General features: G+C 43.1%; 1 protein-coding gene across 4 annotated transcripts in view; it reads right to left on the minus strand.

Annotated features, from left to right (window-relative positions):
- Setd3 (SET domain containing 3, actin N3(tau)-histidine methyltransferase) overlaps positions 1-17,155 on the minus strand; it is a 74,833-nt gene that overhangs the window by 37,997 nt on the left and 19,681 nt on the right. For 3 of the 4 annotated variants that reach the window (XM_021178522.3, XM_021178520.3, XM_085830647.1), the window contains exons 4-6: positions 15,762-15,910; positions 13,835-13,907; positions 13,313-13,569 (exon numbers count right to left, since the gene is read on the minus strand). In XM_021178522.3, coding sequence (XP_021034181.1) covers positions 13,313-13,569; positions 13,835-13,907; positions 15,762-15,910 — 479 coding nt within the window. The remainder of the gene's footprint in view (positions 1-13,312; positions 13,570-13,834; positions 13,908-15,761; positions 15,911-17,155) is intronic. The other variant, XM_085830648.1, reaches the window with a different exon arrangement.

Below are 17,155 nucleotides of genomic sequence, written 5' to 3' on the forward strand. Positions count from 1 at the left end.
CTTTGTAATGCTGGACTGGATTTAACAGACAGCTCTGGTGTTGGCTAGGAGGGGGTGGGCCAAATCAGAAAGCCACTAGAGGGCAACCCATTCTAGAGGTCCCTCTCTGCCACAGAAGGCTACCACTTGACTTCTTAATAAAACCTTGTTTGCTTTCCCTTCATACAAAAGAAGACGGGGGGGGGGGGTACTGGTTAGTTCATAGTGTTGTTCCACCTATAGGGTTACAGACCCCTTTAGCTCCTCCATTGGGGGCCCTGTGATCCATCCAATAGCTGACTGTGAGCATCCACTTTTGTGTTTGCCAGGCCCCAGCATAGTCTCACAAGAGACAGCTATATCAGAGTCCTTTCAGCAAAATCTTGCTAGTGTATGCAATGGTGTCAGCGTTTGGAGGCTGATTATGGGATGGATCCCTGGGTATGGCTCGTGTCTCTAGCTGCATATGTATCAGAAGATGGACGAGTAGGCCATCATTGGAAAGAGAGGCCCATTGGTCTTGCAAACTTTATATGCCTCAGTACAGGGGAACGCCGGGGCCAAGAAGTGGGAGTGGGTGGGTAGGGGAATGGGGGGAGGGTATGGGGGAACTTTTGGGATAGCATTGGAAATGTAAATGAAGAAAATACCTAATAAATAAATTAATTAATTAAAAAAAAAAGAAGACAAGGGTCAGAGTCACTAAATACACAGAACTTTAGTATAATGAGGTAACTGCATGAGACAGACAGACAGTGACTACCCCTTCCTTATAGATCTTGTTCTGTTTTGGAGCCCCACTCCTAACATTTCATGACAGGGTTTCTCTGTAAAGCTCTGGCTGTCATGGAACTCACTCTGTAGACCAGGCTGGCCTCGAACTCAGAAATCTGCCTGTCTCTGCCTCCCAAGTGCTGGGATTAAAAGGCGTGCTCCACCACTGCCTGGCTGACTCCTCACATTTCAATACTGCAAGCCACACTCTGCCACTGCAGAATGAACCCACACAGTAACTGATCAAGGATCCGCCTTCAGGTGCCAGTAAACAACATCATAGAGATCACAGAAGACGTGGCCGTTAATACAAAGCCAGTGCCCTTCTCTGGTTCAGGGGCCAGGGCCTGTGACTCACTTGAAACTTAAAAAAAGACAGTAAGAGCAAGAATTTCAAGGCTAACAACAGCATTTCTGATGTAAATACTAGCAATAAACAAATGGTGTATTAATCTTAAATGCCATCACAGCATTTATGGAAAAAAAAAAAAAAACAAGACTGCCACAAACATTTTAGAACTCATTAGAATTGTCCTCAAGTCACTGGCACATAGAAGATGAAGTCTCCTCATTCTGACAGCTTTTCCTTCAGACATACTTGTATATGTCATCAAGATAAAGGCTGGGTGAGCACTTCCATTAAACCGTCATGTTCACAAACTTAAAATTTAACAATGACAATTTGCTCCAGATCTGATTCTTGCATACAAAGGGCATCTGCTTGAAACAATGCATTCTAAATCCAAATGCAATCCATAGGCAAAGCCCCACAGGCCGCTCATGCTGCATCTTAGGCTCTACCAGAAGAGAAGAAGTTGGGAATTTAGAACCAATAATTTCTGTTTCAGACCTAGAAAGAACAAGAAGATACACTTGAAGCAGTACATTACAGATGTCTTAATCCTCCTTGGTCCTCTCAAACTCATTATATTCAGTTTGTTACAAGAAACTGTCAGTTTTAACTGTAATGATCTCTAAGATTTACCAGGAAAGCTGGTCTTCTGGCTGGACCATGTGTCATACACACACTCCCTCTGTGTGCAGAGAATCTTTACCCAGCATTCCCTGGCCATATGTGACCAAGAGAACAAGAGGGCAATGACTTCTCTCATTCAGCTGCAACACTAGTGATCAAGAATGACAGGCCCCTGTCCATGATGCTCACACGCCAGAAGACACAGGTAACAAAGGCAAATCTAGATCGTGGTGCGGCTATAAAGAATTAAGCATCATAGAGTAGATGACAAGGAATCCTGTCAGGAAAATACACACTCACAAAGACTCTCAGCTGAAACCAGAAGGCAAAGGAGTTGCTTTGGGAATTTGGGGAAGGCTCTTAACAGCAGCAAAGGCTCATCAAGTCCTCGGAGCTCTGAGGGAAGGCCAGAGGATGGGGGTATAAGAGGGGAGGGACCAATAAGCACCACGGCGAAGCCTTGCTCTCCAGTTTACCCAAATATAAGGAGAGCCAGGGGAATGAAAGCACATCACTTATATTCCCAAATGATCCCTAGCTAGGGAGATATATCCTAGCTGGAAGGGCCAAGGACAGAAAGGTGACTCTAAAGAAAGGACAACACTTCCCAATCTACATGAAAAAGACCTTGAGTCTGGAGAGAGCTCCACCACATCACCATGGAGTCATTGCTGGGGATCGTCTACAAATCCTGGAAACTCAGAATGTGAACCCAAGATGCAGGCAAACATCCCCCATTTAAAAACACAAACAAAACCAGAATTAACAAGGCATGTTGGCGACATGCTTATAATGCCAACAGTTGAATAGCCGAGGCAGGAAGATAACACACATGGAGCTAGTATCAAGAGTCTGGGCCAGCTTGAGCTATTATAACAAGACCCTGTCTCAGAAAAGATGTAGTTCAGCAAAAAAACATTTGACTGCCAACACAGTCTGCCCTAGACCTTTGAAATCTGTGAAAAGCCCATAACACATATAATGTGAGCGGTAGCTTTGGCAATTCTGGAGTGAGTGGGGAGGTCAGCAGATGACTAAAAGTGTGGACTCTGGAGCCCTCCAAACTCAACTTGCAGTCAGAGCAGCAGGGCTGCATCTCAGTGGACCTGTCCTGCATCCCTAGGATCTATCCCAACACTCAGGTGCTTAGTGATGTCCATGTAATCACAGTTCTCAATGGGCTGCAGAACGCAGTGTCCACCAGTTTTATTTTACTTTGAATAGTAGTTGTTTACTATTTCAACTATGTTACTCAATAACTTCCAAGCACTATCTCTGTGTCATTTCTAGTCATCTTCCTAACTGAGAATGAAACAAAGTCCCTGCCCTTAGTGGATAGCCCTCTAGTTAAGGAGACAGAAAGTAAGGAAACATGAAATCCTATCAGACACTAATTTACTTTAGGACAGAAACCAAGATCAGAGGACATGGAACTCTGGGACAAACCTCTAAGACACTGGAACAGCAGCTAAAACTGAAATGCCAATAAGCATCACACCTATTACCTCCCTTTCTCTAGAGGTATCAGACCTGAGTTCTATTACCAGGGATTTGTGTATGTATTGCATCCATACAGGTGCTTCTGCTAACAGGAAAACATCTGAAAAAATGCACACACACACACACACACCACTTTGTTACTTGTCTACTCCTAAGCTGAGTGATAAAGTCACAAGTTTAAATTCTAACAGGTCAGACAGGCAGAGACTAAGGAAGGGGAGGAAGGCCAGGGTTCAGCATGAGGGACCAGGGGCAGGAATGCTACAGTGAACAGAGAAGACTGTACATGCTAGAATCTAAATCTGAAGAGCTTTCATAGAAGGACATGATAACAGGCTACAATGTCCCAGGCTCACATGGACACACCACAAAATGTTGTCCTTTGCCCACTCTCAGCACCAATACTATACAAGGTATGGCTTTTCCTGAGACAGAAACATGGACACTGAGAAAAAAATGTCTTACAGAGGCCATTGGAACTAAAGGAAAAGAAAAATAGAGAAAACAAAGGGCACTAAATTCCCAGAAGATAAAGACTATATTTGAATTGTTATGGCATTATACAAACAAGTGGACAGAGTCAGAAACTCAGATTACATTTTAAAACAACAGAACCACAACCTTATGAAGATAATTAGCATCAGATACACATTTAAATGAGTAATAAGCAAATGTGGGAACCTCACAAAGAATAAAGGCACTCTCATACACTGAACTCACATTAAAAGGATGAGAATGGCTTCAGGAACAAGCAAGGACACATAGACATTTTAAGATAGCCACCAGCTCCGACCAAGTCAGCAACAGCACTGACACCTCTATAGAAGATACACCAGTCTGTGCTCCTTCTTGACTTCTGGTTTATTTTCATGGTTTTGCACCATGAATTGGCCAGGTAAGGATAACAATGAAGAGATGGTGCACTGCCAGCTTCTACAGAACCCAGGGATAATGTAAAGAACTTATACCCTCCACGGATGCATAAGTTCCAACTCTGACAGAGAGGTGGCTACAGGGCCAGACATTTTACTAGGGTGCTAACAGAATGCCCACTAAGCTCACAGAATGGCCTTGTATGCACATGACCCTCCCAGTCAATAGGGTACATCTAACTTTCTATACACGTAAAGAACTTTTATACAGACTACTCTCCCCTTAAACTACAACTTCTTGGTCCCAAAATTAAAACTACAAATAACCTTAAAACACAATGACTGGCTCTATGGTTAGAAGCTCAAGGCCTGGGCCCTACTGAACTACCCTAAACTCACTTCAAAAATTGCAGACATCGTCACACCTGGAAGCAGCTCTCACATCTTCCATTCCTCATGTGCACAATGGAGACGCATCCCTCCCTCCTGGATCACTGGAAAGGTCAAAGCACTCAGAAGAGAGCCAAGGAGGTCTGGTGTCTCGTGCTTATCTCACAAGCACTCCATTCCCAGTGCTGGCCAGGGAGTCCTGCTATGAAGCGTCTCCCTTTCTCGGCCAGCAGTCACAAAGGCACAGTCATGAGCTCCTGCTGCTCTGCACAGCAGCTCTTTCTACACACCCTCACTCTTGTGCTTCTTCAGGACAGCCCTACAAGTTCTCTGCAAATGGATGTTGCTTACCTGAACAGAAAACGCTCCCAGCCAAGTCACAAGAACACAGTGAAAGCAGAAACTGTTACTGCTCTTCTATGCCTCCCGACTTCAGCTTGTGGCTCCCATAGCCGACCGTAAGAACCCAATGCTCTCACTCATCTCACACCTGCAGTCACTAAACTGGCTTCAGCCACTTAGCCATTACCTCTGACTTTGTTCCTACAGCCTCACTTCTGCTGCTCATAGCACCCCCCCCCCCTCTTAGTAGCTGTAGCATTTCTTATAAAGCCAGCTAAGAGCAAAGCACAATGTTTAAGTTAGGATGGACAGAGGGCAGCACTAGAAAGCATTACCCACAGCTACTTCCCACTCTGATGCTAAAGAAACTCTGTAAGTAATGTGTAATGCAAGATTCAGTCATTTCAACAAATTCCTATTTAACATAATTCCATACATTTAGGATATGGCAAATGCTGCATAGGATTTTCTCCAAATACTTAAAACTAAAGGACAAATCAATTGTCATATGCAGAGCCATTTAAAACAATGCATCAAATCAATAGTAAGAGCAATGGATCATATAACCCAATCAAATTAAATAAGTATCCAGGAATCCTTGTTGATATGAACCACTGAATAAATCAATAAATGAGGAAGTAGGTGCAGCTATTCCTCAAAGTAAAATTTCAGTACCTACAGAAGAAAAAACAAAGCAGAAAACTTGCAGCTGGCACATGCCACAGTGATACATACCTCCTGCAGAGGGCAGATATGAGCACAAAAACTAGTCAATGAGAATAGGGGATTTGCTTACTATCAAAGCATCCAATTTATTGGGAAAAGTCATTAATAAAGCACATTAATTTATGTGTTCCCTGAGGAGCACAAACTTGACTTGTATGGGACTCTTGCCAAAAACATAATCTCAGCCTAAAGTGAAAAACTTTAGATAAATATTAAATGAGTGTTGTCTACAAAGTGCCTGCCAAAGTGTTCTTCAAAACAGTATCAGGTGACTGACCCGTTAGACAATGGTAAGCAAACAAGAGTGCGGGGAGGGAGAGCTCTTGCCGCCACTAAGCTGGCTCCCATCCTACACTGCAGCTGCAGAAGCATCACACCACGCCAGAGCACGCAAAGTGCAGGTGAGCTCTCCACCTTACGGTTGTAATTCCTCCATAACCGTAAAATCATTTCAAACTACAAGGACACAACTGAGCAGGGGACAAGTTGACTTCTTTGCATTGTTGCCAAAAATGCATAATCTCAACAAATGAACGATTTCTACCTAATACTCGCCGACAAGGTGCCAGGGTTACAGAAAACTTTTGTGAAGTTGGGGTGTGGTTCAATAGGGCTGGGTACAATCCCTAGCAATGCACACGTGTGCACACATGCACGCACATGAACACACGTACCACAAATGCATATACTTCTTTAACCCCACCAGTAGCTATCTCTAAATGTAATACTTTACACTATCAGTTTAGTAAAATAGTTAAGTGGCTATAAGGGGTTAAATCCATAGAGACAGATGGGGTAACAATCACACAAAGAGCTGAAGCCAGAGAGAACTGGCTAGTTTACTCAGGATTAAAGACTCTAAATTGGTTTCCAGGTAAAAGGAAAAGACCCAGTTAAAGTGGGAGAAATAGAATAAGGGGAGAAGCCCACACTGGCCGGAAGTGACCATCAGGAATATAACTGGGAAGCTATTTCTGCTACCAGAAGAGAGTGATAGGCATGGACAGCATATTCCAGCAACCTGGGGAAGTGCACATACCGTCTTGGTTAGGTTTTTACTCTAGTAATTAACACCACAACCAAAAACAACCTGGGGGAGGAAGGTGCTAATTTCACCTTAAGAGTTTGTAGCCCATTACTAAAAGAAGCCAAGACAAGAACTCAGGGCAGGAACCTGGAGGCAGAAGCTGACACAGAGGTCATGGAGGGGTGCTGTTTTTTAGTTTGCTCCCCATAACTTGCTCAGCCTACTTTCTTATAGAACCCAGGACCATCTAACCAGGGATGGCCCCACCCACAGTAAGCTGGGCCTGCCCACATCAACCACTAATTAAGAAAAACTCCCATGGACTTGCATATAGGCCATCTTATGGAGTCATTTTCTCAGTTATGATTCCCTCTTCCCAAAACACAACCAGCACACATACCTACATGTGTACCTATAAACAACTAGGACACTGGGTACACTGGACCCCAAGTTCTGGAACACAGTAACCCTCCTCATCAAAGATTTTTCTTTCCACTATTTCAGCTAATTGTGGTCAACTGCAATACAAAAGTATTAAATGTAAAATTCAAGAAATAATCTCCAACATTTAACTTGCATGCTCTTCTAAGGAATGTGATCAACTCCCGTGCTGTCCTTTGTGTTCTGCAGGGATGTGAGTCACCCTGTTTTGAGTGTCCATGCTGTATCTACCACTTCTTTAGTCACTTACCAGTGTCTAGATAATGCAATACTTACATTCGCGTGACCTGTATTTAGCTTAACAATGGCCCAAAAGCATCAGCAGTGATGCTATTTTACTATAGTATACTATTGCAATTACTATTTTATTAGTAGTTATTATCAATCTCTTATTTTACCTAATTTATAAAGTAAGTAAACACACATGTGCACACGTGTACACACACAGAGTTGGATACCACCTGCAGTTTCTGACCTCTAATCATGGACACTACAAGCTGGTATCAGGGTTTTTTCATCTAACTTAGTGCATGTTCCTGAAAGGCTGTGAGTTACGGGATCTGCCCAAGTGACAGCAGGCGCACATCTGCACTGCTATGTAACAGATCCAAGTCAAACGGCAGCAAATAAGACAAACAACTGCCTGTGATCAGCCTCAACTGCCATGGCACACCAAGAACCAAAAATGGCATCTCTTTCTGCCTCTTGTCAGGCAGGTGTAACAGTAACTTAGACTACGACTGCTCACCTCTTCTGCCACCATAGCCCTGGCAAGCTACGCAATTCAAGACTGCCATACTCTACTGTGAAGCAAGAGGCAGGAAAAAAAAAAAAAAAGGAATTCACTATGAATGAATTCTCTTACTTTGAAACAAGATAAGTAATTAATACACAAATCATTTTCTCCACAGAGTAAATCCAGGTATCACGAAACACTTCACCTAAACTGGGAAATGAATGGACTTTAAGTCCTATTAAATGTCAATCAGATTTTAAAGTCTAAACACAGGAAAATGTGTCTCTATGAAAATTCTCAGTCTCAACACAAGCTGATGTCACAGACTATCAGTTACATGACAGCCTATCCTCAGATCTGTTTCTTTTCCACTTCATCATTCAACTGAGTAAGAAGTGTAAAACCTAACTCCATTCGACTCACTTTCACAAGTACATAGTTTCACATGTGACTGAAGCCAAAACCTACTTTTCCACTGATTTCTATCACAAACCTGGTTGCATACTCCCCTGAAGAAGTGTCACATGGAGCTGACCTATGGTATATTCTGATATTCTGAACATTTCATAGCCAGAAAACTGCAAGTTATAAAAGCTAGGTCTGCTTTCCACCGCTAGTCCTTTCTTCTCTGACTCCTGTTCACAAACCGATGGATAATTTACCCTATTGAGAGGGCTTTCAACCCATAGAAGCCTTTCCTAGCATGTGGCTTAGTCAGTTTCTAAACTTAGCTCCTGAACTTGGAAGTGTTAAACCCAAACTGCAGTATAATGCTCCACCAGCAGGTGTTGCATCAGTGTCTGCCTGAGGTACCGAAAGGTCTCATGCTTAGAACCTAAAGGACTGAGTGACTGCTATGTCTTCCCAATATCTTAGGTAGACACTACCTCAGAACACTTCCTCAGGGAGCCAGCCGATTTCAGGATCTCCCTGCTGTAGGCACTGTTACTCTACTTCTCAATAAAGTCTTGCTTGCCTGCCCTTCATTGAAAAAAGAAAAAAAAAAAAAGAAAAAGAAAAGAAAAAGAAAAGACTAGAGTGCAGGATCTGGAAGGACCTGGAAGACCACACACCCAAGCCTCCAGTACACAGGGGAGGAAGAGCAGAGGCCTGGGAGGACTGCATTTTCAAACAAACTCATAAAGCAAGCTAAAGTCAGTTCACTTGAACTAACAAAGTGCCCACACCAAGAAGCCCTTGACCAAAGCAATATGCTGGGAGAACACTGACTTAAGACAAGCAAAAGACAAAATACCAACATAGCATTAAATAAAAGTGCAGTACAGAGAAATGTAAATCCTAAAGGCATGTATGATTAGTAGAAGTTAGTCATAACGCACTTAGAATGTAACACTGGAGAACAGTGTGACTCTCTAACAGACCTGCCAAGGACAGGAGCACACCACAAACACACTGACTCTGAGCCCTAACAAAGGAGCCAGCCCTCAATCTAGCACCCAGGAAGACAACTCTAAGTGGAAATAACAACAACTAGGAATGGAACATGGACACCCCTTACCTGTGCCCTGCAAAGATCTGTGGCAGAGCTCAATGTGTATTTGTCTGGGAAGATGAAGATCTTCAATGAAAAAGCAAAACACCAACACAAGACAGGAAGACACTCCCAAGGACAGATCATGTGATGACATGTTAAGGTGGGTCTCCTCCATCTTCCTGAGCACTGAGCCAGTGATGCTGCACTGAGCTGCTAGCTGCCTAACACCCAACTCCGAGAAGGCATGAGCAAGAGGGAAGGCACCACACAAACAGAATAGCAGCAGACAACAAAAACATCTGTATTTACTCTGATTTACTATTCAACACTTCCAGATGTGATGAGAATAACCTAAAACAAGAAAAACAGCTGGACTCAAAAGATGGTTTAACACGTGTAATGGCTAATTTTGGCTGTCAACTTGACAACATCTGGAATTGACAGGGACCCAAGTTGTTGGTCACTCCTGTGAGAGAATTTTCTTAAACAGATCATTTGAAAAAAGATCTACCAACCTGAATGGTACTTTCTGGTGGTGGCTCACATAAAAAGACACGGAAGAAGGAAACTGTTTTCTACTTGCTTGCCCCCACTCTCACTAGCAAATTCATCCTCCTGTTGCTGCAGTCGATATTAAATCCAACTTCTTCAGGATTCTAACAGACAAGACCAGCAGCTCTCCATGAACCCTCAGAGACACCCAGCCTTGTGGACTGAACAGCTACCCACCAGACTCTTGCCTTTTCTTTTCTATAGTATGACAGATATTAAACTCCTTGGTCCTCAGCCTGTAAGGTACTCTAATAAATCCCTTTACTGTGTGTATCTGTTCATTCTATTAGTTCTGGACCTCTGGCTAATGCAGAACAACTGCTCCTTAAATCGGCCGCATACCCCCCTGAGCTGCTGGTTGGGCTCCCAGGTTATGCCTCTTGTTCTAAGCTGCTTAGAGGTTCCTTTTCTAACAGGCCAGGCGTTGTAGAGCACGCCTTTAATCCACTCCAGAGGCGAGGGCAAGCAAGTCTCTGTGCGTTTGAGACCAACCTGGTCTACATAGCAAAATCCAGGTCAGCCATAGTGAGACCCTGTCTCAGAGAGAGAGAGAGAGAGAAAGAGAGAGGGAGGCAGGGAAGGAGGGAGAAAAGACAATACTTTCTACAAAAGCTCATGATGTGTTTTCAACTTGAATAGTTCCCTCTGCTCCTCATCTTCATCCCTGTTAGTGACAGTCACACTTTCCTTGGAAAAAGAACCCCAGCAGTTAGCTAGGCTAGAGAGCGGCATGCTTGTTATCCCTGCACTGAGGCAGGAACACTCAAGGCCATCCTAGTCTGCATAACAAATTCTAGGCCAGCCGGGAGTATATAACAAAATCCTGTCTCAAAAAAAGAAAATAAAAAACAAAGACTGAGGAGGAGGAGGAGGAGGAGGAGGAGGAGGAGGAAGAAGGAAAGAAGCATGGAGACAGCCTGCAAGTCAGTGCTTCTCACAGACAGGGGGCGCTCTGAGCTCTGAGGAAGAGAGGTTTTCCCACAGTGCCCATTTTGCAGTAAGCCATTTAGCATTATTTTAAACTACAGAAAACACTAAAACCTGTGTGAACTTTCAAGATTTAAGAGTTCCCAAGTCAACCACAGAACTGAGAGCTGGACACAGTCCCCAGTCTGTGTCCTCCCACCCTGTGGCCTGCAGGAGGCTTTTCATTATCCTTGCCTACCTTGAAATTTGTAAGAGAAAATTTTTTTTTTTGTTTGTTTGTTTTTTTGTTTTTTGAGACAGGGTTTCTCTGTGTAGCCCTGGCTGTCCTGTAAGAGAAAATGTTGAAAAGACTGATGTAAAGTATCCCAACGCAGGGAGAAGCAAGTGAAACCCTTAAGAACCTGTAACAATAGCATTAAGATATTTTCTCTACAAAGTATAGGGAAATACGGATTTTCTGAAATATAAGGGTTTTGTGATTACAATGATATAAGATATATATGAATATAATTAATAAATGAAAACAAAATATATTAAGGTATCTTAAAAAAAAAAAAAAAAGAAAAAGAAAAAGAGCCTATACCAACCAAGCAAGGCTGGCTGAAGCTGAAGGTCCCGACAGCGACAATTACACAATGGAGTGTCTGCAGCCCAGGGCTTCATTCACATAAAGTTCACCTCCTTCTGTCTACCTTCCCCTGCAATTTTGGGCAGTACCTTCCCACCTTACAGCCAAGGGAAGCACAGAAACTGTCCACTGAGGCACAGCACATTGCTAAGCAGTGGAGAGTGGGGTAGGTAAGCTCTGGCAAGTTGGCTTCAGAGCACACCCTCAGTTACTACAAATTCCACTTGAACTGCAAGTGTGATGGGATCAGGTTTTCCAGGTTTGTCTTACTACAAAGCCTGTGTTCTTCCCACATGGCCACCTGGACAGATTATCCTCTACTCTTTCATTCTGCCTCGTCCAGCTTAGGGACCATCACTTAAATGCCCTTCCTAACAAGGCCTCCCAGCTAACCCCACATAAGTGATCACACCCCATCACCTACATCACACACACTGGGATGGACAGGATGGACAGACAGACAGGCAGAGAGTCAGAGTACTCTTAATGCTACGGCACTCATTACAATAAAAGAAAATCAAAGCATAGCACTTCCAGAAGACAAAGGCCACACCAGACGTCAGATGTAGGACTCTAGGATATCATAAACAAAGACGCAAAGTTTTTTAATCTAGCTCCAGCAACAATTTTTTAAATTAGATAAGCCTGAAAGAAAACCTATGTATTACCATTCTTCATAATATCCTAAACCTTGAGGTTAGAAAGGCAAAACGATTCATATTTGAGGCAAGACTCCTCTGACTTTGAAATAGCTGGAACATCTGGCAGGAGGGAAGAAGTACCTCTGCGAGGGATCCTCCTGTACAATAGGTATGCTGTAAAGGCAAACAGTGAGCGGACAGCGGTGGGAAAGTGCTCGCCCAGAGAGCCCAAGGCCCTAGGTTCTATGCACACACATACAAATTAAGTCATCTTTACAACAATAAATGAATGAATAAGGTAATAAATAAAACTATTTCATTAAGCAGTAAAGTGAGATTACTACATTTCAAAAATGAAACAAAACACTGTAGGACACATGATTTACATCAGCCCAATCCAGGCTGTCAAACTGCCCAAGGAAAGGAGCGAGCAGCTCCCATTCCTGCTCTCCACGGTCAGGTGCAGCGGGGCAGAGGCAGACCCAAGTACTGCAAAGAGGAGTCTGGAGAAGACACCTCCTGCTCAGCTAAGGGGAGCTACAGCACTGGCTCTGCTCCATCTGGAAAACGGAAGATGAAACTCCAAAACACACAAAGTCAAATCAACCCTCTAGAGATGTGTGTATGACACTTTCACTTACAACTACCTGAAATATAATACGTAATAAACAGTAGTACACTTTGAAAAACATAAGCAAATCACCTTGCAGTTAACATAACTGTCAATTTTTTCAACTAATGAATATAGTAGAAATTAATTTTAACTTTTCCCAATTTTTGTTTCCTAATGTTTTTAAGTTTTTAATTTTTATTACATTTATTCATTTTCTCTATGAGTGTTTTGTCTGCATGTATGTCTGTGCACTGTACACATGCCTGGTACCCTAGGAAGTCAGAAAAGGGCACCCCCTGGACCTGGAATTTCATCACGCAAGTGCTGGGAATTGAACCCTGGTCTTTTGCAAGAACAGTAAGGGCTCTTAACCTCTGAGCCATCTATTCAGCTCCTAAAAATCAATTCTAATTTTCCTAGAAACATTACACACAGGGAACCTTTTTATATTTGATAAAGTTCACAACTTGCAAAATCTTATAATCTCATTTTCAAAAAGCTCAGCAACTTTTGTCAGTGAGAGTACTTCTGCTTGTATTGATCCTGGATGCTGATGAAGCCAGATACATTGAAAACGATGTGGTAGTGATTCTACAAAAGTGGGAATGACAAAGGTACCTGAGTCCCTCAAGCTTCGAAGGCAAGGGCTTGACCTGTAAGACGCAGCATGCCGCTCCTCCCTGCCCAGCTCACCTGGATGACTTTATAGAAATAGGCGTACTGGCGTGCTGTGTTTTTATACTGGCTGAAGACATCATGGATGGCTTGTGTTGACTGAAGACATCGTACTTCCTCTTCTTCGAAGTAGAGAGGGGTGTCATATTCACTGGGGAGGGTCTGAATGTATGGCTGCCAGAAAGAGTTGGGGCTGGCTCGCTCGCACAGCAGATGAAAGGCCAGTGCAATGTTTCCCATAGCTTGGAGAATTCGGTCTTGAGAATACAGGGGCCCTAAATCAACCCAGAAGTTAGCAGGGTAAGTGTCATGGACTCACTTAAAAGGCCACAACTCAAAACACGCTAAAATTACAGCACAAAATTCCAAGATCATATAATAGTTCATGTCACATGCATCTTTCTTTGGACATAAGATGGAAAACTTTATATTGATTTGAGTGACTATGTTATCAGCTGAAAAAACAACCAAGCATGATCTTTTATTGTCAGAAATGAAATTTGTATAGCTTGTACACTGCCTTAAATAAATTATTCTTACCCAATACTGAATTCTTAGCAGATTCAACAGTCATTAGTAACTTTCGTGGAACCCATAAAAATAATTCTTCTGCCTAGAGAAAAAAAAAAGAAAGAAAACAGTTGAATCTCACAACATGCTACAACCATTTCAACTATATCTATCAGAGAGCCAACCACAAAGAAAGACAATACAGCTTTATATCAGCACTTCTAATACCAGGTATGGTTTAAATAGTCACATGTCAACTATAGTTAAAAGAGTGTAAGCATAATCTAAAATTCTCTATCTGTGAGGAAAACTAGCAGCAACAGCCTTTATGCTGATAACAGAACAAGACTGTCAGCTACTCTGAAGCAAGCAAAACATCTGGAGTAGAACATAAAAGCATGTGTTACTGTGTGCTATCCTTAGACTTCCAAGTTCTAAAACTGAGATAATCCCTACCTCTAACCCAAGGCCTCATGTGGTAAAGTGAACTGCTTCTTCTACTGAGGCAACAAACTAGAGCAGAGCTACTGCTGCACAGGGATTCAAATCCCAGCAGCAGCTACGGCACCAGCCCACAAACTTCCTCAGCCTCACTAATCTGCTCCCGACGGACGAGCACATCTTTAGATGTGTGACACTTCTTTTGGGGATGCTCATGTTTACCTCTACTGCTTAGCCCATGCCTAGAGCTCTGTCATGTAGGACCATGCCAGGACCAGGTCAGGTGTGAAGTAGGAAGAGGCCCTCAGCAGAGCCCCATGCAGAGCACCTTAACCTTCCACCTTCCAGCCTCCAGACTGTGAAGACAGTGTTCCCAAGAAAAGCGCCAGGAAGACCGCAGCTAAGATATTGGGCAATACTGGCATGAATGAGGCTTCTCATCTGACACAAGAGAAAAGCCTGTGACATTCTGCCTCTGTTAGTGCCACTATTTGAATGCTTTTCTGCTTTGTCCCCCACAATAGATTATAAGTATCATACATGAAGAAGTCCTAGATTTTTCTATGAATCTGACACAATAATAAATGAATATTCCTCACATAGTAGGTACTCAACAGATACCTAATATACCAGAGTTGTGAGGACAACAGGTTAATGAGAGCTTGGTCAAAAAGTTATTGGAGGTCTGAGGAGATCGAACTAATATCCATTTCTTCTACTCAAGCTCTTCAGCAGCTGAGATACGGGACTATAGTAAAGGGTCACTCAAAATATATCCTGCTGAGTTCCAGAAGGAGGCAGATGCTCACACCTAATCTCAGGCACACCGGCTCCCTCCAAAGCCCTTATGTGAGCTTGCTCTGTAAGGCACAGGGTGGAGAGTACAAAGCAGAATGAATATCCTGGGGCAACCAGCACCCACAGGCTAAGCTCAGTTCTTTCTCCCCACTGGCAAACAAGCTAAGTGACTGAGTGACCCCTCCTCTTTAGGACAGTAGAATTAAGGAGCAGAGTCGTCTGAAAAGTGTTTCTCTCCAGATGCCCAGTTCTCCTCTCCACTCCTACTGCAGCATTTCTATAAGTAGCACTTTCAGCCACTAGGTTATAAGGGCCTACCTTCCAGCCTGCCTACATCCCTATCCATCACAGGATTGGAGGTGTTCTCTCTCCCACCATTAAGTCCAGTTCCTTTTCCGTAGTAAGTCTCAAAATCCTACCAGGCACATTCTATAGTCTTCTCACAGAAGCCTGTAAAGGCCTTGCTCTAGGGCAAGGTCAATGACACAGCTCTCCAGGAGGATGAACTAGCAGGGCTCCCTAGAATACTGTCAGACTGAGGCCCATGTGGTCAGATAAAGGCACTGCAGCCCACAAGGATGGAGAATGCTGCCTACATACCCACAAAGCTTTAGCTGGGTCTCAGAGGTCTCTGTCCCATACCTTGAGCTCAATCTCAAAACCATACAATGGTTCAAACATACTTAAACCCCCTTAGACCAACAGATAATAAACTCACCTTGATGTCTCTTGTTGCTCTCAAACCAAAGCCCTCTTCTTTGAAGTTAACCATTTCAAAACCCTCGACAGAAGCCCCGTTTTCAGAGGCCCATTTCATTAGATCAGGGAAGTAATCTTCTCTTTTCCCATCAAAAGTAACAGACAGACCTATATCATCCATGTTGGAAACAAGAGCTACTTTAGGACACATTTCATCACATGGCTCTAGAGCATAAAGGCAGAGCACAACTCACACTAGCCCTCATCTTAACACCCCTACCCTGAATAATCAAAAGTAACCACCAGGTAGTCATGGTACATACCTGAGCAAGCTCCAGGAACGGGGAGTTAAAAACCCAAGCTCTGCCAGTCAAAGCACTAGTCTGTTTTGAGACCATGTGACAAGAACATTGAACATGAAGTGCCTCGGCTACATAGTATCAATGGCAAAGGGAAAGAAGACTTAGTTACCACAACTGTGGTTGGGATCTGCCACATGCCATCTCTCTCCTTACAATGTCCCCATCAAATAACATCAGCAGCTTGTCTCTGAGCACTGCTGGTTGGAAGAGAGGAGAATGTGCTGCAGGTCTGACACTAAGAACACAAAGATGCAGGGCTAACACAGGCAGTCTGTAAGTATGATCTGAGGGTGTCCACACACAAAAAACACAAGTATAGCATGTGTTTAAGAGTCAGGCATGTGGCTGCAAAGATGGATCTGCAACTAAGAGCATTGGCTGCTCTCAGACTTGATTCCCAGCACCCACATAGTAGGCCATAACTCTAGTCCCAGAGGATCTCACACCCTCTTTTGGCCTCCACAAGCATCAGACATGCACATGATGTACTTACATGCATGTAAGCAAAACACTCAAACACACAAAGTAGTAAAGTATAACTATAGAAAAAAATGTAAACTCAAGCATGACAGAAATTATGTAAATTTACATGATTCTATTTCTATTTATAGTTATGTGATATTCAGGTAGAATCGAAAAGTGTTCATAGTAAAGACAAAGACCTTTGAAAGCACAGTGTAGAGCTACAGCTCAATCTGGTATCTTTTATTTCTTAAACCAAATACAGAAATCAAAAGAAAGGTGGAGGGTGAGGATGAGCGAGTGGAAGAAAGGAGGGAGGACCTGAGCCAACGTGAGTTCAGCAAGTGTACAATCTGGGTAGAGACTCTCATCCAACTTTCTTTTCTAGACTTTCTATCAGGTTTAAAATAGTCCCAAAGATGAAAAGTCATGCATTGGAGTAACTGTCCCATTACGATCAAGTGAGGAGCAAGAGGCATGCTTCTATCATGAGGAGACAGGCAGAGAACCTAACCCATTTCACCACCCTGTAAAGTTTCCTGACACACCTCTTTATCATGCCAGGCATGAACAGAAACTAAGGAAGACA

Source organism: Mus caroli, unplaced genomic scaffold, assembly GCF_978045245.1.
Source record: "Mus caroli unplaced genomic scaffold, Mus_caroli_1 scaffold_14, whole genome shotgun sequence".
Lineage (NCBI taxonomy): Eukaryota > Metazoa > Chordata > Mammalia > Rodentia > Muridae > Mus > Mus caroli.